General features: G+C 40.0%; 1 protein-coding gene across 1 annotated transcript in view; it reads left to right on the forward strand.

Moving 5' to 3' along the window:
- cacna1ha (calcium voltage-gated channel subunit alpha1 Ha) overlaps positions 1-22,070 on the forward strand; it is a 77,323-nt gene that overhangs the window by 45,802 nt on the left and 9,451 nt on the right. The window contains exons 11-32 of the mRNA XM_088316323.1: positions 2,206-2,372; positions 2,554-2,748; positions 5,385-5,536; positions 6,241-6,426; positions 6,532-6,649; positions 8,365-8,520; positions 9,438-9,525; positions 9,637-9,914; positions 10,440-10,811; positions 12,381-12,484; positions 12,587-12,710; positions 12,967-13,035; positions 14,476-14,660; positions 15,129-15,255; positions 15,392-15,517; positions 15,695-15,784; positions 16,438-16,630; positions 19,221-19,372; positions 19,499-19,608; positions 19,762-19,895; positions 21,266-21,336; positions 21,823-21,901. Coding sequence (XP_088172449.1) covers positions 2,206-2,372; positions 2,554-2,748; positions 5,385-5,536; positions 6,241-6,426; positions 6,532-6,649; positions 8,365-8,520; positions 9,438-9,525; positions 9,637-9,914; positions 10,440-10,811; positions 12,381-12,484; positions 12,587-12,710; positions 12,967-13,035; positions 14,476-14,660; positions 15,129-15,255; positions 15,392-15,517; positions 15,695-15,784; positions 16,438-16,630; positions 19,221-19,372; positions 19,499-19,608; positions 19,762-19,895; positions 21,266-21,336; positions 21,823-21,901 — 3,276 coding nt within the window. The remainder of the gene's footprint in view (positions 1-2,205; positions 2,373-2,553; positions 2,749-5,384; positions 5,537-6,240; positions 6,427-6,531; positions 6,650-8,364; positions 8,521-9,437; positions 9,526-9,636; positions 9,915-10,439; positions 10,812-12,380; positions 12,485-12,586; positions 12,711-12,966; positions 13,036-14,475; positions 14,661-15,128; positions 15,256-15,391; positions 15,518-15,694; positions 15,785-16,437; positions 16,631-19,220; positions 19,373-19,498; positions 19,609-19,761; positions 19,896-21,265; positions 21,337-21,822; positions 21,902-22,070) is intronic.

Raw genomic sequence — 22,070 nt, forward strand, 5'->3', positions numbered from 1 at the left:
GTGTGCAAGTAGACCTAGTTCTGCTTCAGTCCTATAAACAGTTCATTGTCTTACTGACTATCCCTTGGAGCAGAACAGAACTTTAAGACGGTTGTTGGGTGTAACTCTTACTTCCACAGCCCTGCCAACATTTAAATTGCGCATGATTGACCCTAAATAAAATTCAGCTGACCTCAACGCCACAGAGCAAGCTTCTTTGGTATGATAGTCATAGCAGATGGTGTTAAATATTCTTGCGTTTCCTGTCACTTATGCAACTTCATTCTCTTACCATTCCTCGAGTTCAACAGCTAAATTCGTTTTGGTTTGATAAAGAACATTTTATCCTCCTCCTCTCAAAGCTTGTGCATTTAAACTCTGGTAGAATTCTCATTTAGTTGTCCATACATTTCTGTGTGTCGTGAGTACTTATTTATGATTCATGATTTGTGCTGTACCTGCGTTCCAGGCTGCCAAAAACACTTGGTGATGAATTGTGAGATGTTGCATTTAGCACGGTTACTAAAACACACGCATACACTGGATGAGAGTCAACAATATGAGAAGTAGAGGAGTCTTATCATTACATTCATTCCTTTACGCCAAGTCCTGTCACCAGATTCTATATAAGTAGTATCTGTAAAGGTCTGCTGCAAGTGTCGAGAGCAGAACTTAAAAAGGCGTGACAGAAAATCCATGTTTCAAGCTTTGTATTCATCCTTGCAGAGCGGCGGATAAACAGGAGAATTGGTGCAATCGACATTGTGTGGAAAAGGGGGGTGTTACTAGGCAGCCAAGTGGGCAGTGAGAGGAAACCTAAAAATGATACATCTCACTTTTCTGCCTACTCCTCTGTCCTCCTACCTTTCCAAAACATGCAGGCTTATTTTTTTTTTTCTAGGACTAATTAAAGACTAACATGGCCAAAGGTCTGAATTTGCCTCACTTAAACTGCTGCACACCAAGCGACACGATTGAATGTGACTAAATTGGTGCACAGTTAGCTTGGTTGCACAACTGGCTTTCATTAGTGGCTGAATGTCGGCAACAAGTTAAGATCTGAAACCAGGTGAGATTTAGCAGCCAATCAATCAAATCACGTTTTATATATATATGTATAATACATAATTGTATTTAAAATTCTGGAATTAAAGAATTAAAAATCCAATATTTTGTACCTCTGACTCAGAAGCAAAGTGTGGAGAGACTCTGAATGGGGCTATCTGAGCCAAAAGTCATTCAAGTGACCACAAACTCTCCAGTTTCCTCTCTTCGTATCATATTATAGTTATTATATTGTATCATATAGTTGCAGCAGGCAGGGCAATCTGTCATTGTGTCACGTCATTTTTGTTTAAGTAAAAAAATAATGCATTTCATATGAAAACTCAATTTCCCGATAAGGAAATTTTGGAACTCTGTTTTTAATTGCAGTACATCGGTCAATGTGTGGCAGGCAGGTAGTCTCAGACTGTAATTGGTTTGCAGTTGTTCAGGTCAGTCGCTTGATGTGTCGCTGCATTTAGCTTCTGTTTAAATAGCATCAAGGGCTTATTGCAGGCTCTCCTGTTATTGCTCTGATGAAGCTATTTGGCAAAATCTCCTCGTAAAACAGATGTGTACTTTGATTAACCCCCCAGACTTCTGATCGCGCACGTCTACACGCAGTGATTAAGATCATTTTGGGGTAGACACAGTAAACGATTTCTAAACTACATTTTAGAATAAAGGAACAAAGTGGAAGCACCTTAGCATCACATCAACTACTCCTTGATGGAGACAGTTTATAAACGACTAAATGCTGTCCTTATCTGCTACTGCCGTGACACTGGTCTGCAGCCCCAGACAGCAATTTCCTTTCCAATGGGGTCGTCTGATCGTTGTCATGCTAACGCTGTGGCTCCAAGTGCATTGATTCATACGCACAAACTCACCTTAATCTTTACACTTTGACGCTTTTGGCTGCTGCTCATATATTAATCACAGGGTATGTGCTTGGAAGTCTAAAACACTGGCTCTGGCCATTACACTTAAGCAGTGAAAGACAGCCCTCACTTTGTAACGGCTCTGAAAATATAGTCTTTAAAGTTAAATTATTTTCAATTTTTTATTTTTTTTTTTTACAATAATTACGCCATGCCAACTGATTTGTCTCTCCTACACATGAGAACCAACGGGAGCAATCCTCCTGCAACGTGTGACCCTTTCCCATCATGCCTCTGGCAGGTCACCAGAGTGTGCTGTACCAGCTGGCAGGCGTGGTACCCAGTCCACTGCTCCTGGAACTACTGAGCTGCCCTCTCTGTGCCCGCAGCCTGGAGACCTTGGAGCTGGAGTTGGGTGACTCGGAGGGTTGCAAGGGAGAAGTTGATGGACTGCATGACTTCCCTCAGGTCACTGTGGATGGCAAACACTAGTAGTGCCTAACTGAGGGGATGACAGTTTATTTGACATGAATAATATTAAAATGAGTTGAAAATTCATTTGGCATTAAGTAATCATATTCATTCATTACATATGTATTGTCACGATTCATTGGTGATGGTCCCTATGTTTAAAAATGTCCACTTTTAGGGAGGAGATCTGAGAGGTGGGAGAGGTCGGGCCAGACGAAATGGGACTCTGGAGTACAAGAACGGAGCACTTCGAGCGTGGATGAAATTCAGGGAGAAACTGAAGAGAATAGTGGAGAGCAAATACTTTAACCGAGGGATCATGATTGCCATCCTCGTCAACACGCTCAGCATGGGCATTGAGTACCATGAGCAGGTAATAGGTCATCTGGGTCATTATGTGCACACTTGGAAGCGTGACTAACAAGGCGGCACGATACCTCTTGGCCATTTGTTTACATGACAAGTGACAAACTTGGAATTTGGGAGGGAAAAGATACAACGCGAGCTGCTTTGTTTAAAACAGGAGGAGGCCGCCAGACTCGTGTGTACAGTAGATCAGTTAACACAGCAAGGCACACACACACACGGCCCATAATGTAGCTAATAATAGAGCCAAGCTGCCAAGCAGCTGGTGAACATCCACATAATATTTCTCACAAGGTGACATTGCCAGCAACATTCTTCGGATGTTACATCCTAGTCATGTATAATTTGGACAAGGTCTGGCCGGGAGACTTTTCACAACCTGTGTAAATGTACGTGTTATAAGTAAAAAAAAACCTAAGCCTAATTTTCATGCGCACTCAAGCAAGCGAGTTTCATTATTGATTGCTATAATATTTTGGAGCAATAATACATTTTGACAAAAAAAAAAAATTGGATGAAGAGATATTGAAAAATTGCTTGGTCTTGTGCTACATTGGAATTGGCATACAATGTCAGCATCATGCAAGTAAACTGCATGGACACGTGTATTTAGAAACACTTGTTCATAGTATTTTATTTATGGTTGGTTTTCTATTATTTTTACCCAGACATTTTGGGTGCTACGCTTCCAACCTTGTGAGGAAAGATTAGGCAAAAAGGCCTTCACGCTTTCAGACTGTTCCCCAGTGCACAAATCAAAAAGGCATGGTTGGATGAGTTTCAAACCTCACTAACTAAATTTTGTCTTGTGTAACGTCCAGATATTTGCGTCCACAGTGTCTTTTGCCCGCTCCGTGCTTAATCTCTCCCTGCTCACAACTAACTCAGTCTCCCGAGTCTGTGTTTGCGCATGATTGTGTCTCTGTGTCTATGGTCCTGTTAGAGACATTAGGAATGACAAGGAAACCAAGGACTTATTACACACACATAGACTAAGATGTTGCATAAGTGTCCTCCTCGTTCGGCATTCCTTTTATGAGCGCATACTTGTGTGCAGGGGTGTAGGAATGTTGGAAGCGAGAGCATGCGTTCGTTTCGTTGAAAAAGAGGGATGAGGATGGACAGGATGTTTATTCTCGTGATTTGTTAATAATGGCATTAAAGGTATGTAGGACGTGTATGCGTTGAATCCACAATTTACTTTTCAAAATTTATTTCAAATAAAATCTTCTTCACTGAAGCATTCTTCTATTAGTTGGTTCGATTGATTGCTTCATTACATACTTGGGCAATTTCTAACGTCCGTGTTAATCTCTAATCGCAGTGCTGCCAAGTAAAACAAGATATCAAATCCAAGTAGTTGCTGTTTCCTGGTGTGTCAATTAATTAAAGAGCACAAATGAATTAAATGGAACTGATTGCATTGAAACCTTTAAAAATTTTTCTTTCATATTGTTGGTTTGGAACATGGGTAATGAAAAATGACACTTCAAACAACTGGTAGTGAGAGTTCTTAAAGGGGAAGTCAACCCCAAAAGATTTTTGACAAGAATATCTCAATCTGATTAATATTGTACTTGCAGAATAAGAGTTAAGCAGAAAATCCACCCGTTTTTAACCATTTCAAGGGACGGCCATTTTTTCTCATCTGTTGACAGAAAACGACACAGGGTCCAGATAACGACCAATCACAGCTCACCTGTTTTCTGAAGCTGTGCCATGATTGGTCGTTCACTGAACCCTGTGCAACTGTTATGTCATTTTCAGTCACCATTTCAGGGGCGGCCATTTTTTCCACTTCTGTATTCGGAAAATGACATCAGAGTTGCTCAAGGCTCAGATAACGACCAATCACAGTTCACCTGTTTTCTGAAGCTGTGCCATGATTTGTCGTTCGCTGAGCACTGAGCAACTGTTATGTCATTTTCAGTCGACAGAAAGTGACAAAATGGCCGCCCCCTGAGATGTTAAAAAAAGGTGTCTTTTGCTGTCTAATTCTTGACCATGTTTAGAATAATGACGATAATGATATGACCTCACCACTGGAAACAACTAACACAATATGACAAGGAACATTTTTTTTTAATAGTTTGGATAATGGATGGATTGAACGATGGAAATCCTGTCTAACAAGCTCAATCAAATCCGAAGCGGAATCAAATTATTTTTTGTCCTTCTGTAGATTCCAAGTCCTCGAGATCATGTTAATCCGCAAAGGTTGAATTAAGGAAATTGTACTTTTCTACTTTGTTGAATTTTTTAGTATTTTTTCTTGATTTCTGAAAAAATCCCACGATAACTTTGCGCGACTATGCTATTAAGCTAACGACGGTTCTGTACTAAATACAATGAGTGTATAATTGTAACATGTTCCCTGACTACAGGCCCTTTAGTTGAAGCTACTGGATCACCAACTCTTCGGTGGGTTAAGTGGAACGGATCAGCGCTGATACATTTGAGCTTTTCTGCTCCGTTTGATGGATCGGGCCTGACTGCCGCTCGGGACCTTGATTGATATTAGCTTGATTTAGGCCACACACTCCAAAGGGCTTCCCAGCTTTAGCGTAATAGAGTCGGAAGATAAACTAACTTTTTTGTCTCACCTTTATCCCTAACCTACTTTTATTTTTCTCATTCCTGCAGCCAGAGGAGTTGACGGATGTGCTTGAGATCAGCAACATCGTCTTCACTAGCATGTTTGTTTTGGAGATGGGATTCATGCTGCTGGCTTTCGGCCTGTTTGGATACATCCGAAATCCATACAACATATTTGACAGCATCATTGTTATCATCAGGTAATTAGCCTGGTTCTTATCCTCGCCACATATATTTCACCCTCAGCCACTGCTTGAAAGCATTTTCTTCTCCTGTCAACCATTAGCTGTCAAGAGGGGCTCTATCCATCTTTATAATGTGCTGACCGCCTCGTAATGAAGTCATGAATCAGTCCCGTACTGTTTCATAATGCATAAAATGACCCTCATAATAATGTCATATCTTGACACGAACATATCGTGGTACAGCAACAAATATGGATATGTACTCTACATAAGTGAACTGGTGATCAAGTTTATGACTTTATTTCATTTATACTGGAATTGAATGGGACTTTCGTGATCAGGCGCTTTTTTGGGCCAAAGCATCGGGCTATATTTGAGGTGAAATTGCCTCACATTTTGCTGTAGTTCATCCCAAAATTGTTTGATGTGGTTGAGTTCTGGTCTGGTTCTTTTACGCTGAATTCATCCAATTATAGAATTTGGTTTGTGCACTGAGGCACAGTGCTTTTGGAAAAGCATTTTTGGAGCTCACGATTGTCCAAAATCTCTTGACTACATGAAGAACAACTTTAAATCTACTCCAGCTCTCGCCCCGATTGACGAATGCTAAAATATTTTGCCCTCTATGCTTTTGTCCCGAGAGTGTTGGCTGTCATTACTGAATTTAAAATCCAAACCGGTTATTAGTCGTTGCGATTTAAATGTCATGCCTTTCTCAGTGTGTGGGAGATAATTGGTCAAGCTGATGGCGGGTTGTCGGTCCTGCGTACTTTCCGCCTGCTTCGAGTCCTCAAGTTGGTACGCTTCCTTCCTGCACTGAGAAGACAACTGGTCGTCCTGATGAAGACGATGGACAATGTGGCTACCTTCTGCATGCTTCTGATGCTCTTCATTTTCACCTTTAGGTTTGTATTCATTTGCAATCAATACAAATATTCCTAACATATCCGTGCTGATTGTAATGATTGATTGTTTTTTTTTTTAAATATTTTTTTATGCTATCTCTGCAGCATACTGGGTATGCATCTGTTTGGTTGCAAATTCAGCCTTCAGACAGATGATGGAGACACCATTCCTGACCGCAAGAACTTTGACACTCTGTTGTGGGCGATTGTCACTGTATTTCAGGTACGTTGCACTTAAGCATGAAAAAATATAAATGATAAATAAATTAATTAATTAATTAATTAATTAATTAATTGATAAATAATAATAATAATAATAATAATAAAAATAAAAATGATATGTATTAATAAATACAAATATAAATAATAATAATGAATAATAATAAAATGAGGCAGTCCACATCCATCTCCCTCTGAAAATGTTTGCCAAATTATGGAGCGCAAAATACAACAACGGAGACCCCAGAAGAATTCCATCAACAAAGCTTCAACAATTAGTCTCCTCAGTTTTCCTATTCCTATCCCATTGTTTTTGGAACAAGTTGCAGGTATCAAAATCAAAATGAATGAATAATTAAAACAAACCGACAAACAAACAAAAAACAGTTTATCAGTTTGAATATTACATATCTTGTCTTTGTAGTGTATTCAATTCTTTGTAAATCATTGCATTCTTTTTTTGCACATGTTCCAGCTTGATCAAAATTTGGTTTTGTATTACACAATAAGTATTGAAACTGTCTTATAAGCACATTAAACTGACGCAAAATGTACTTTTATACGTCCACCTGTGTGTCGATATCCAAGAACTGTATCAAACATTCTGCCTTTGCAATGATAGTAATGTACTTATACTTTAATTATGTGTTTCTAAATTGTTCCCCATATGTCGCCCTTCTAAGGTAGTTCAAATAAGCTATCCAAAACACTAGAAACATCTCCGTATGCTGCACATGCTAAAATGTGGCATGGAAATATATATTGTCTGCCATCTACTTGAACTTAGTGTACCTGTTGATTTAAGCCAATGATTTTAGAAACATTTTCATGGCTTGAAATCCAAACATCCTTCTTGTGTGTTCTGTATGTGGAACCATTTAAAGCACTTAACTTGTCATGCCATTTCCAAATCTGAGGGGAGAAAAAAATACACAACTCCTTTCAATCACACTCATTTAAGATGCATCCTCATGAGCCGAGCTCTGTTCATTAGTCAAAGGTTGACAAGTAAATTGTTCTCACACGCACCCACCACTTGTCGAGCCGCTCATATTTTATGCTCAACCCTGTTCGGAGATACTGTTCTATACCTCCCAGGCTAAACAAGGATGTCTCTCTGTGCTGCGTGTAGGTGAGAGATGCTGAAGAAGCATTTATGCAGGCTTGCCTGTCCCGTGCTGGAGTACTGTATACTCGCTGTAGTTTTGCGGACGATACACTGACATGCACACACATAAGTTACACAAACACAGGCACAGGCACGACGGATGCAGCCAAGCTAACAGCGCAGTGAAAACCTCCCTGCCACGGGGTTTGAGTGGGCAGAGAGCTTTCATGCTGCATCATGAACACTGTCCTAGTTTGAAATGCTTTCATCTCTGGCATTGGTTTAAAAGCTACTGCACGTAAACACACACACACACGTACACACACGCAAGCTCCACAAGCACACTCACTCACATAGACCTTGCTTGTCATCTTATAGTAATCCCTTGTGGAAGAAGTTGAAGTACTCCTGCATGATGGCAGAAAAAGTAGCTCTTCTCAACATGAATAACTCTTAAGTACAGAAAGTGTAAAAGTTATGTGTCGGTTTTTTTTTTTTTTTATAATCGCAAAAATGTCCCCACAATCGCAAAAATGTCCCCACAATTCACATTCTCAGTTCCTGTGTTCGTGCCGTAATAAGTGTGAATTTGTGCTTTACTGAACGTGCAGATTTTGACCCAGGAGGACTGGAACGTGGTGTTGTATAACGGTATGGCGTCCACGTCCCCATGGGCGGCCCTCTACTTTGTTGCCCTGATGACATTCGGAAACTACGTGCTTTTCAACTTACTGGTGGCCATCTTGGTTGAAGGCTTTCAGGCTGAGGTGAGTCACACCATTTGGAGTTAAGATATTTTCATTAGCTCTTATTTTCTGTTTTATTTGTGTTTATTTTGAAATGACTCGCGCTCGAAATGAGATCCAGCGCAGGCACTGTTACAAGAAGAATGACATTTTTAATAGCATTGATGGCTTTTGTTGACACTTTTACAAAAATATTGATGTATTTATATGTTTAATATCGTGCCTGTAATTTTTAGTGGTAAGCTGTGCTCCATCAAAGGGTGAGGAATTTTTTTGTATTTTGTCTTCCTTATTTAGCCTCTATATTGGAATCGTGCTACATTCTTTCTGACAGAACAGACAATTGTTCAGCAAAGATGGGCTTATTTTGACAACATTGCCCGGACAAGAGAGAATAGATTTATATTTACTTCTGAACAACAACTCTCATTCACCGCGGTGTGCAGCGTAATGGCCTTGTCTTGTCGTTAATAAACTCCCAGTTGAGCCATTCCGGGGCCACAGGTGCAGCCTTTCAATTACAGAAATGTCGCGAACAGTGAAGCATCACTGTTTTTAAAAGGGGGCAAAAGGATGCCGATTAATGTCGACCAATAGCTCAAACTCTAATCAATTTGATGGTCAATCTTTCGTCTTCCAACATGGTTACTGTGCGCACCCGTGGAGCGCAGCTCACCTCCAGGCATGGAACTGGCAACAGTGATTTATTTCCTGGTTGCAGACATTTTGAATCTGTTAACTACACCAGGTTGACACAATTAATTTGGCCTCTTGACACTAAACAACAGTTTGGTGGTTTAAAAAGCGGGTGGCCCATGGGTAAAGTTCTCCACACCTAAAATACAGCCGTTTATTGTGTTAACTTGTGTTTAATAAAACAATCACTTTATTGTTCCGAACTTCAATTAGTTTGAATGTAAATACACTGTGTGTTTTAGGGTGATGCAAATCGCTCCGAGTCAGATGATGACAAAAAGTCAGACAACTTTGAGGAGGATGAGAAAGTAGAGCAGCTCAGAGACACGGGTAGGTGAAATGCTGGTTAATGTATTCATGTTCATCTCAGCTAATGCCTCATGCCAAACAGCCTCACTATTGCGTCTGGGGAAAAAAAAATGTCATCTATCCCCTCTACAGAGCTAAAGATGTATACGCTGATGATGACAGCCAATGGTCATGTCGATCCTCGTAGTTCGATGGCTCCCCCCATAATCATGCGAACAGCAGCCACTCCCATGCCCACTCCGAAGAGCTCTTTAGGTCCAGAGTCCTACCTGGAGGACGAGGTCATGGCCAGAGAGGGAGTTCTGCAATATGGAGAGATCGGACCTCCTGAAGCAGAGACCGTCCATCAAGAGTCTCGTCGTGGAAGCTCCACCTCCATGGATGCCTTAACATGCGATCTGAGATCTTTGGTGAGCTTGGAACCAGTGAATGATTCACACACAATCAAAAATAAAATAAAATAATGCAGAAAATACACAAAAGCTTCTTTTTCACGCTAACCAATAAAATGGCTTCCGCCACACGTCATGGAATAGATGTTTAGGACTACATTGCAAATTACAACTTCACGCGGTTAAATTTTTCAATACATCGAGAACGAAGCAAACAAATCAAACCACCGTGAAGGACACTGTCCTTAATTATGTTCGCGTCAGTGTTATGTAAGTAAAGAATCTCTGTTTATGTCATTAACAATGTCTTTAAAAGACACTCGGTGAACTCATTTATTATGCTCTTAAGACATTTACTAAACTGTGCATGACTGCACTCAAAATCAATTCCGTGCAACTCATTAGTCTTAAATAACAATAGAAACATTAATAATGTGCGAATTACAATGTCGCTGTCTTTGCCAGGACATTCCACAAGTTATTTTGGTTTAAAAAAAAAAAATCTATCTTTGCGCTGACTCTTCATAATTCCTGTTACTCCAGAGCCACTCCAGTCCGGCACGCCGCTCCCCTCTCCTTCCCCACGGATCCAGCTCATGGGGAAGCCGTCGTTCCAGCTGGAATAGCCTCGGTAGAGCGCCTAGCCTCAAAAGGCGAGACACCAGCGGCGAAAGAGAGAGTCTGTTGTCCGGAGAGAGAGGAGAGGAGGAAGATGGTTTGGATGACAACGCCGATGTTGGCGGGTATGACAATAGAATCCAGCCGGACCCCTTGGAGCTGCTACAGGCGTCCACGCTCTGCCCTGCCATCGCGGCCCAGTATGGCGACTGTAATGGGGGCAGCATGACTTACAATTCCAATGTGAACACTGACTCCAAAGACGACTCCTTGCCTGAAGATGACATTGATGATGATGTAAGTTGTCTTAACTATTAAAATAAATGTATGTTTTGGGGAAGCATCTTCGGATGGAATTGTACTGTGGGACCGAGCCTTGTTTCAGTTAGTGAAAAGCTGCGAGAAAATGAGGCCTCCTTATAAGGTTTTTGAATTGCCTTTAGGTGATGCAAGATGACTATAAAGCACTACTTTTATCTAAATGCAACACTTCAACACTCTTCACTGCGGTTTATTGGTATCACAATGCAACAAGCTAGACGCAAAGTACTACTTTTGTCCAAATGAAGCTCCTCAATTCATTTTAACGTAGTTCCTTGAAACCAAGATGCCACATTATCAAACCCGGAACTTTTTTTCCGGGTCACAGCAATGCTTTTTTTCTCTCTTTTTGACACGTTCCCTTTGCGACTGAGCCTCTGTACTTTTTTCATTCGTTAATTGGGTGCAAAGCTTCTACTGTATGTGTAAATTTAGTGTGTATTCAGGCGGCAAAAGAATGTACCCCACCGTGGTTGTGGATGACCTGTCTTGACAAGTGGGTGGTTTTATTGCCTGCAAATTGAATTTAGTAAGCTGTAAAATCTGCTGAAACTCAGGCCTCCTCCTGGGCATACTGACCCTTCTGTCACTGGCCACATGCAGGCGGGAGTGTGTATGAGTGTGCACTTGAAAGCGTATGCATCAGTGCGTATATGATGTCCCGGCTTTAAATGTGTCTGTGGTTACCTGAGCAGCAGGTTCCTTTCACTCGCCCATTTGGTAGCGCACATATAAATGACGAAGTGCCTACGCTGCAGAGCACATTGTTTTATATTCAACGTTCATTAGTCTCTCAGCACTTGTGATTGCTTGCAGGGCTGCTAAATTGAGTGCTTGTTGTGGTCCAATAATCTCCAGCTCTACTTTTGCTAACAACAACCAAAAAAATGAATCCTTTGGCATCTTAAGAATCTTTTTGAATCCATCTCTTTTATCATCAATATATGTCACATATCATATCAGATCACTTATGGATTTTGATTCTGATATAAATGCTTTGTATTCATTCATTCATTCAGAGTCCGAATCATTTATTGTCATTGTCCTCAGTGTACAACGGGATTGGAGAGTTCCCGTCTCCATTGCAATATAACCAGAATTTAATTAAATATGTTGATTAAATCAATTAAAGATTCAATAGTTAAATAATAAATAAATCTGAAATAAAATAAATAAAACACATGTATTCTCCATACCCTTTGAAATTAGATTTAAAAAATAATAATAAAATGGATTAGTTATATATTTTTTCCAATAATCAAACAAGTAAAATATGGGCGATGCTAATAATTTAATTATTAACTCGCAATAAAAAAACGTTTTCAAAAATTTGCTTAGTGTGAAATCTATGTGAAATCTGGATCGCTTTAATTTAACACAAATATATCATTCTGCCTGTCACTATCTGTCAGTGACTGATTAGATCATGTACGAAGGTTATTGCAGTTTATTTTTAAAGCACCAACATTAATGTGAATGTATTTACAGTATGTGTGTTGAAAAACGACATGGCTGATGTTGAAATGTAATGTCCGACTCATGCAGAGTTCTCTTTGCTACGTGATCAAGAAAGAGCTCCACAACATGAAACCTCGCTGGTGCAAAGAACACGAAGAATGGACGTTGTACTTGTTTTCACCAGAAAACCCGTGAGCCTCCGTTTCCTTTCTCTGCGACGCTTGCTCTCCTATTTACTTGCTTGAACCCAAAGATGAAAATTTATGGATCGCTTTATTTGCGTGTCTATTTAGATTTCGTGTGTGGTGCCAAAGTGTGAGCTCTCACAAACTGTTTGACCATGTGGTTCTGGTTTTCATCTTCCTCAACTGCATCACGATTGCACTGGAGAGGCCGAATATACAGCCTCATAGCACGGTAAGTCTGTTTATTGTAAAACAGTCATCCTTAAATATGCATTATGTCAGTGTATTATCAATATTTTTATTGACTATTTAAAAAAATATGCAATTTTTATTTTATCTTGTTGCTGTAAAACGTGATATTCTATTCATTGTTAAATCTACTCTCTAATGCTTTTTTTTTTGCAAATATTTGCCCGTAATATGATTGCATTACAATATTGCAATCAGCATGCTGAATGTGTAGTAATCATTTCTTTCTTCATATTTAGGAACGAATATTTCTCGGAGTATCCAACTATGTTTTCACTGTGATCTTCCTAGCAGAGATGGCCATCAAGGTAAATAATGTTTTTTTTTTTTTTTTTTTTTTTTTTTTAGCCACGCCATTGAAGAACTTTGATAATCCAGTTACTTTAAAAGTAACTTTGTTACTTTACAGATTACTTGATTATAGAAGTAACAAAGCTAGATTAGATACTTTAATAGTTCCATTCAACAGATGCCGACAACCGGTTTTGCCAAAACATTCAAAGTCCATTTGTAACCGTGCCAGTTAAGGATAAATTTTCTTTTTAATTAAAAATGAAATAAAAACAAATAATTATTTTTGATTTCCAAAAAATGCGTCTATCTAAACTTCAATCTACATAATTTTTTTTTTTAAGGCCCTCAGTTTTGGCCTGACATATTTAACTTTTCTTATTGGTGTGGCAAAACTTTCATAACGTAAATTGTTTGTAAAAAACGCAATTGGCTGGCAAGCAGCTCGGGTTGTACCCAGGGCACCGACGAAAACAGCTGGCATAGCCTCCTGTGCACCCGTGACCCTTGTTGGAATTAAGTGGTTCAGATATTGGATGAATGGACGATTATTCAATTTTTGGAGCTCATACAGTCACACACTCTTGTGGGTCTTTCTCTTTAAGCTTGGATGTGCTACGATCTGCGATCTTTGTTTGTCGTTAAGTTGAAGTCCTGGTATTGTGTTGAAGCTAGATAACACTTTGTCACCAGCACAGAGTGTGCGACATGCTTTGAGATTAATTCTCGCTGACACAAACTGAAAAATAGTGACTGGATTTCCAGCTCGAAAATGCAAATCTCTCTAATTCCACCATTGTCATTTTTCACATGATCAAAACTTGACATGGCGCATAAGTGACATTATTCCTAAAAACTCCCAGAATGCTTCACTTCAACCTGTAAACACAACACCCTTTCTAATGAATTCCGTCATGGAGTCTTTCTTCATCCATGAATAGGGTCTCCTCCTGTATTTTATTATTTCTTAATTATTAGTTTTATGCGGCAAGCTGCTCGACTGGTTAGAACGATGTCATCACAGTGCAGAGGTAGAGGGTTCGATTCCGGGTCCGGCCTTTCTGTGTGGAGTTTGCATGTTCTCCCCGTGCCTACGTGGATTTCCTCCAGGTCCTCCGGTTTCTCCCCACATTCCAAAAACATGCACGACAGGTTGATTGGACACTCTAAATTGCCCCTAGGTATGAGTGTGAGCGCGGATGGATGTTCGTCTCTGTGTGCCCTGCGATTGGCTGGCAACCAGTTCAGGGTGTCCCCCGCCTTCTGCCTGAAGATTGCTGGGATAGGTTCCAGCACCGCCTGTGTTAAATGCTCAACAATAACCAAATGTTTTTGCAGGGTTGCGGTAGTTTGATTACTGTTAAGAAAATCACCGGCATTATTGTTTAAGGATATGGTTAAATGCATTCATTGATTATTACGTGAGTATATGCCCATGTTGTGTGCTTCCATTTCAGGTGATAGCGCTCGGGTTCTGCTTTGGGAAGCAGACCTACCTTCAGTCCAGCTGGAACGTTCTGGACGGCGTGTTGGTGTTTGTGTCTCTGGTCGACATTCTGGTCTCTCTGGCATATTCTGGTGGGAACCGGATCCTGGGGATCCTCCGAGTTCTACGCTTGCTACGCACATTGCGCCCACTCAGGTACATAGTGACTTTGTGCATTTGTAATATCCATTGCATCCCAAGCTGGATGTATTATTACTGTTGGTACATTTTGAACTATTGTTATTACTGAATGTAAATCCTAAATATTTAATGCCTTTACTGACCTCGGGAAGGTGCCATTACTTTGCATGGGCAATGTGATTATATGACAGGCCGTAAACTCTTTGAATTAAATAATAATGATAAAACATATATCAGTTGTGAATAAATAATGTAGTATGCAATACAATCGCTGGGGGAAAAATGTGTTGAGAAACTGTGGTGATTTATGTATTTCGTATGATGTGAAATATTTTTTTTTCAAGTTACACCAACAATGTGTTTTCTTTCTATTAAATTAATGAGAAAAGGCTTGTAAAAATCTGTGTCATATGTACTTAGCAAAATACTTTCGCTCATTGATGCTCATCGGCATGAACGTGATGTTTTGTTTGCGTATTCCAGGGTGATCAGTCGGGCACCAGGATTAAAATTAGTCGTGGAGACCCTCATCACTTCTCTTCGGCCCATCGGCAACATTGTCCTGATCTGCTGCGCGTTCTTCATTGTGTTTGGCATCTTGGGAGTGCAGGTAGAGTTCTCTCTAAACACTTTCAATATAATTAGCAACACAATGTGCGTGTAAATGAATCCTTGTGAATGTGTAGGTAACCCAGTGTTAAAAAAAATATATATATATATACTTGTTGGTTCTTTCTGCTCGGCAGCTATTCAAAGGGAAATTCTACCACTGTGAAGGTCCAAACACCAAAAACATCACCAACAAGTCAGACTGCCTGCAAGCCAATTACGGCTGGATACGAAGGAAGTACAACTTTGACAACCTGATTCAGGTATGAGGGGAAACAAATTACAGGGATAAAGTACAACCATTAATGTCCAGCTATAAAAAAAAAAGCTGCTCGTGATTTCAGAGTGACAAACCTTTAATGTTGTCAAATAAATATTTATTAAACACAGAATCGTATGCTCATGTGTCTTGACGTTTCATTTGTCTTTTTCCAATGCAGGCTCTCATGTCTTTGTTTGTCCTGTCATGCAAGGACGGCTGGGTCAATATTATGTACGACGGCCTAGACGCAGTGGGAGTGGACCAGCAGGTAAATTGGACTAAATCCATGATTAATCATAATCCACATACTCTATTGCGCGCTATCTACAATGTCTCTGACTGCTTTTATGTTTATAAGGGGGTCTTTGTTTAAGATGCGATTCTTTTTTAAATTGCTCTAGAAATAAAGTAGAGTTCAGGATAACATAATCTTATGGAAAATGAAGATATTAGCTTCTCTAGTAGACAGCCAGGGTGCATATTTTACATCAGAACAATCTCATGGCTCATCAGCAAACAAAAATGGTACCAAAAATTCACATTTTCAAATAGTGTTTTACTTTGTCTCGATTTTCGAATACATTTACTGACTTAATGTGAAATGTGGGACCGTGTAACTGAACGCAAAGCGGATATTCTTGCGGGGTTTATTGTTCTGCATGTCGCTGGCATAAGTGATCAATGATAAATTTGTAATTACAAAATGAACATTTTCAATTTAAATGGAATTGGGTCACAGCACCTTGGTTGGGAATTACTGTTCCAATACCAAGCGATATATGATGCACGTTTTAGAAGTCAGGCTTCCCCTACCGTGACAAATGCAGCGACACCTGATGACGCTTGGAATGAAAAGATTACATTGTGGCTTTAAAGTGCGCTGACAGGCGTCAGATAACGCAAATTGTCTTGTCATTTCAGCCTGTGAGGAACCACAACCCGTGGATGCTTCTCTACTTCATCTCCTTTCTGCTCATCGTCAGCTTTTTTGTCCTCAACATGTTCGTCGGCGTTGTGGTGGAGAATTTCCACAAGTGCCGGCAGGACCAGGAAGAGGAGGAAGCCCGCTTACGGGAGGAGAAGAGGCTCAAAATCATAGAAAAAAAGCGCAGGAGTAAGGAGAATGGAGGGGCTGGTCGGTAGTCTATTTTTCTGAGCACTGCCTGCTTTCAGAGCCTGACAAAAAAGTACATGAAGGGAAATTTCAGACGTCCATTGAATAAAGTAGGGAGAGTTTTACAGACTGGCGAGCTCACACTCACAGTGATTACTGACAAGGCGTGGGCTACACCACTCTGTCGCATGGAATTGCACGACTGCTGCCCAACCTTCCCTTAACACTGCATGCAAATTCACAGGAAGTCTAATCTTGCATTTCAATCATTCATGATGATAACACATGTGCATGCTCAACTTTTCTTTTTTTTTTTTTTGACTAAATAAAACAAAATAGTACACCGTCTTTCTTGGAAACGTTACATAGCAAACTACCAACGCTGAGTTGTCGTGTTTTTACTTTCTTGCAACAGAAAAATGCGGTTTTCCCTGCATGTGATGATAATTTGGACACCTACTTTGCTCATTAGAGTGTCAATGAAATTGTGTTGGGTCAAAAGCCCCTCGTCCTTCTTTGTACAAGCCAGACGCATCTCGTCATAAGGGTAGGTCGTTTCCTGGTAACATGCTTTGACTGGCAGACTCAGAAACATAGCACAATGCTTGTTGCTGCTGTATCGTAGCTTAGACTGTTTGTTGAGTGAAGGAGAACATACATGAATGTGCAAATTAAGAATATGCTCCTTGCTGGCAGAAATCGCAGTAACATACCACCTACTGCAAAAAAAGCAGCTTTGGAATACTTATAATTAGTGCTGTCAAGCCATAAAAAAAATAAAAAAATCTAACCACTCATTAAAAAATCAGCAATTAATTGCAATGAATCTCATTTTTTCTACTACTATTTTTGTGAAGCTTTTAACAAGTATTTACTTGAATAATATCTTGTAATTAATGCAAACTCACCAAATATGAATTGTATTTTAAATCCAACACTGTTCTAATTGCTTTCTTTAATCCTTGAATACAATCTAAATGGAGTCATCTTTACAGGACTTTTTCTTAGAAACAATTCTCAAAACTTATACAGAACATTTTGTTGTAAGCACCACACTGCAGCGGTGTTGGTTTGCAAGGCCCAGTGGTAACTTTGTTCTGAGATGATATGCTAAAAATGTACAGCTAATATGGTGCAGTGTTTGGCTTTGCAAGATATGCAAATTATTTTTTAAGTAAATAAAACTGAGTGAAAATGTTAAATCAAATTTTAAAAAAAGAAATCTTGAGGTACCGCTTTAATTTTGACAGCCCTACTTATAATGTTAATGATACTTCAAGTCAAAATGAAAGAATTTGGTGGATCGTCACTTGTGTTCTATATGGTGTGATGAGGTCATGTAAATGCTTTTCGCGCTTGTCTAAAACTGTTCAACCTCCAAAACGAGTGTCATGTTTGTACATTGTCATGATGTTTTAATGCCGTGTTTGGCCATCGGATTTGTATTAAAAACAAATATGGCCGCTGGATCTTCAACTTCACAGTCCTGATGCAAAACTTTCTGAAAGTTACGAATGAACCATTTGGAATTGATTGTGTTAGGCTCCACAAAAGTATAAAGGAGTGTAAATATGATTGAGGAAGAAAAAGTGTGTCGTTGAAGAATCCTTAGTGAGGCCTCTCGGTTCTATTTGTTCAGTCACAAAAAGGCATGTAAGCACGTTGGAGACCTGCGCTCACAACATGCATCACATATCATTCATATGGACTTGTGAAACAAAATCCATGTTACTCAATTTGGATCGCATTAAATGTTTCATTGAATGATGTCGTTTAACGGCATTAATAGATTGTTGATTTAGAAAAAAAAATATGTGCCTTCACAAAGATAATAATTTGCAATTGGCAATAATAGACATTTATTGGTTGAACAATTTATTATTGTGGCTGTAGTTGTTTCCAATCACAATTTTCTGCAGATTCAGTCAGAGATGATGCACTAACATAACGTATCGCCATAAAGAGGCTAGTGAGTCTAACACCCTCACTTACACATACAATGTTAGTTTGTTTAATCAACGAAAATCAAATTAGAAGATTGTTTCATAATGTTGTAATCCACTGTATGTTATTTAATCACGTTTGCTAAAAAATAATGCAAGCCATCTTTATGTCTTGCTTTACTTGGGTCGCTTGCAAAAGCAGTGGTGTGCACTGACCGTCTTCAGGGTAGGGGTGAAAATTATTTTTAAAAAAAAAGAAATGACTTCATTGTACCTTTCGGTGTACAATAGCTTGTCACTGGGGCATCCTTTTTCCTTTATTTTGTACCGCTTTGCAACAAACAGTATCGCTCTCTTTCTCACTTTTGAAGATGTCTGAAGAGTAAAAATGAGCCCAGTGGGTCCCATTAGTGTAGAATGTAACTTGAAGGACTGAAGTGGACTCCTGTGTTGCAGAGGAGTACAACTTCAGAAGCACATAAGTGCGATGCTTGCAGTCCTTTTCCCCGCAGCTCTCAGTGCACACCACCGGGCTCATCGTGTTTGGGATTCTAACTATTGACACATAAATTCGATTCTCTCTCACACTCTTGTTTTTTTGTGTGGCACTTTTTTTGTCTTCTTTCTTTCACCTGTCTGTGCTACAGAGGCCAAACAGAGGCCCTATTATGCCGATTACTCCGCACCGCGTTTAACCATCCATACACTGTGCACCAGTCACTACCTGGACCTCTTTATCACCTTCATCATATGCATCAATGTGTTCACCATGAGCATCGAGCACTACAATCAACCGCAGGTAAGCCCCGCGCACGTGCACATCAACATTACAGTCAATATCTGAATGTCTTCAAATGTCCAATTTAAATTCATAGTTTCCTGTGTCGTTGTCTGAGATTGTCTGCCTGTGTGTGTGTGTGTGCAGTATTTGGAGGAGGTTTTGAAGTACTGTAACTACGTGTTTACCTTCATCTTCGTCATCGAGGCCCTGCTTAAGCTTGTGGCGTTTGGGATACACCGATTTTTCAGAGACAGGTAACGATATTTAAATGTATAGCAGCACTTTTGAATTTGACGAGCTGCGCCACAGGCAGTCAACGGTGCTAAAAATATATGATGAAAAAAATAAAAATAAAAATTGATTTCGGAATATAAACGTCTGTTTTGCTCTGTTGTTTGTTTGCTTAGGTGGAACCAGCTGGATATCGCGATTGTGGCTTTGTCCATCATGGGCATCATCTTGGAGGAGCTGAAAATGAGTGCCGCGCTTCCTATAAATCCCACCATCATCCGAATTATGAGAGTGCTCAGGATAGCACGAGGTCAGTGGTGGCTCCAGGAATCTTTCGTAGGGGCATCCAGATGGGGTCACTTCAAGTCTTGGGTGGCACACCAAAACTAAAAGCCATCATTTCAGGATTGTATTATGCTGTTGTAGGAAACAGGCCAGTAGAAAACAATCAGAAAGACTTCAGTACATGCTTACTGATATCATTTGATTTATTGTGCTATGTTTAATGTTAAAAGTTATTTCATATGCGGAGTCTATCAGAGTCCAGTCAGCATTTTGAGTTCCGCGACTATTCAGTTTTATTGCGTTACATATATATGAAGGTGGCACGGTGGAAAATGGTTAGCACGTCCGCCTCACAGTATAGAAGTCCAGGGTTTGATTCCGCCTCTGGCCTTCCTGTGTGGAGTTTGCATGTTCTCCCCGTGTCTTGGTGGGTTTTCTCTGTATACGCCGGTTTCCTCCCACATTCCAAAGACATGCATGGTCGTCTGATTGAACACTCTGAATCAGGGGTGGGCAAACTTTTTGATTGGCAGGCTCAATGGGTTCTAAAATTTGACAGAGGGGTCCGACCAGGAGCAGATGGATGGAGTGTTTTGGTAACCTCACCTCTTGGGAGAAAAAAAATACATTTAATTTTAAATGAAAGTGAACAAAAGTATTACAACAATGCATATGTATTTGAAAAAACACAGTATTTAGAAAATAAAACATTAACAAGGTTTATTCATTTCATTTTTTTTCAAGTTCGACGGGCCGGATTAAAACGTTTAATGGGCCGCATGTGGCCCCCGGGCCGTAGTTTGCCCACACCTGCTCTAAATTGTGCTATTGTGTGCCCTGTGATTGGCTGGCAACCAGTTTAGGGTGTACCGCGCCTACTGCGCGAAGATGCCTGGGATAGGCTCCAGCATGCCCGCGACCCTCCTGAGGAGAAGCGGATCGGCTCAGCCGCTAAGGAATGGATGCATGTATATCTTAGCTATAAGGTGTACAGATAACAAAACAATTACTGGGGAAATTATTTATATTTCCCAACACAAAATTACTTATTAATGAATTAACAAAATAGCACAAAAAGGCCACCCCCTGGTTGCGCCATTTAACGAGGTAGACACACGCGTGCCGGCATGCATGCACATGCACACATACAAATACAAGCAAGATCCAGTTTGAATTTTGTCGCAGTTCCCTTTGGGAAATAATGGAACGAAAATAATCATTATTTTTTTTCTTTGTATATGACTATAAATGGTCACAAGTCAGACTTGCCTTTTCAGGGATGATGTAGTGCTCACAGTTTGACAGCCACTGAGAAGCAAATTGGCTAAAAGACATCAGTGACCTCATCGTGTGTAAAGTGCACTGTTGAAGGCATCTCCAATGTCTTTTCTGCAGTACTTAAACTCCTGAAGATGGCTACAGGCATGAGATCACTGCTGGACACTGTCATGCAAGCGCTGCCACAGGTAGGCCATTTCTTTTGTTTTTTTATTCTATTTATGGTCATCCGGGAGGACTTCATGCTTGCTTCAGGCAGCAACTCAAAGTGTATGATGCACTCAATTGCTCAACTATTTTTTAAATGTCATGTGCAGATGAGGATACTGAGTGAAGAAAAAGGCACCATCTCGAAAGAACATAAAATGAAATAGATGCAGAATGTTGATTATCAATTTTCCTGATGTTTAGTAATAAAGACCGTTTTGCTGTAGCTCCAGCTCAAACATGGAATACGTTTATTCTACTTCAAATTTTTTTTTTTCAATTATCATGTCTTGAAATAAATATTTGTTCATTTTATGTGCAGCAGGGTCAATACAAGATTCTTTTTGTAACTTGGATGATGAGCAAAATTAAGAAAGATCGACTAAAACGCTTCTTTCTCAGCAAAAGTCGTCTGCACTTACCGATCACACTGTTGGAACGGCAACTAATAACTATTTTAACTCCAGGTGGGGAATCTCGGTCTCCTCTTCATGCTGCTTTTCTTCATCTATGCTGCCCTGGGAGTGGAGCTCTTTGGCAAGCTTGGTACGTCAAAACAAATCACTCTACTCCCATCTGCTTCTGCGCCAAAATAATATAAGGGAGCTACTCCGTGCTGGAACAAAATGTCATTTGCATCATCACATTTATTTACAAATTGCTTCCTCAATAGGCCATCTCCACCGAACACATTTGTTCTAAGACAAAAACACCA

This window comes from Idiotropiscis lumnitzeri, chromosome 15, assembly GCF_059441095.1.
Source record: "Idiotropiscis lumnitzeri isolate Australia: NSW breed Sydney's pygmy pipehorse chromosome 15, RoL_Ilum_1.0, whole genome shotgun sequence".
Taxonomy (NCBI): Eukaryota; Metazoa; Chordata; class Actinopteri; order Syngnathiformes; family Syngnathidae; genus Idiotropiscis; species Idiotropiscis lumnitzeri.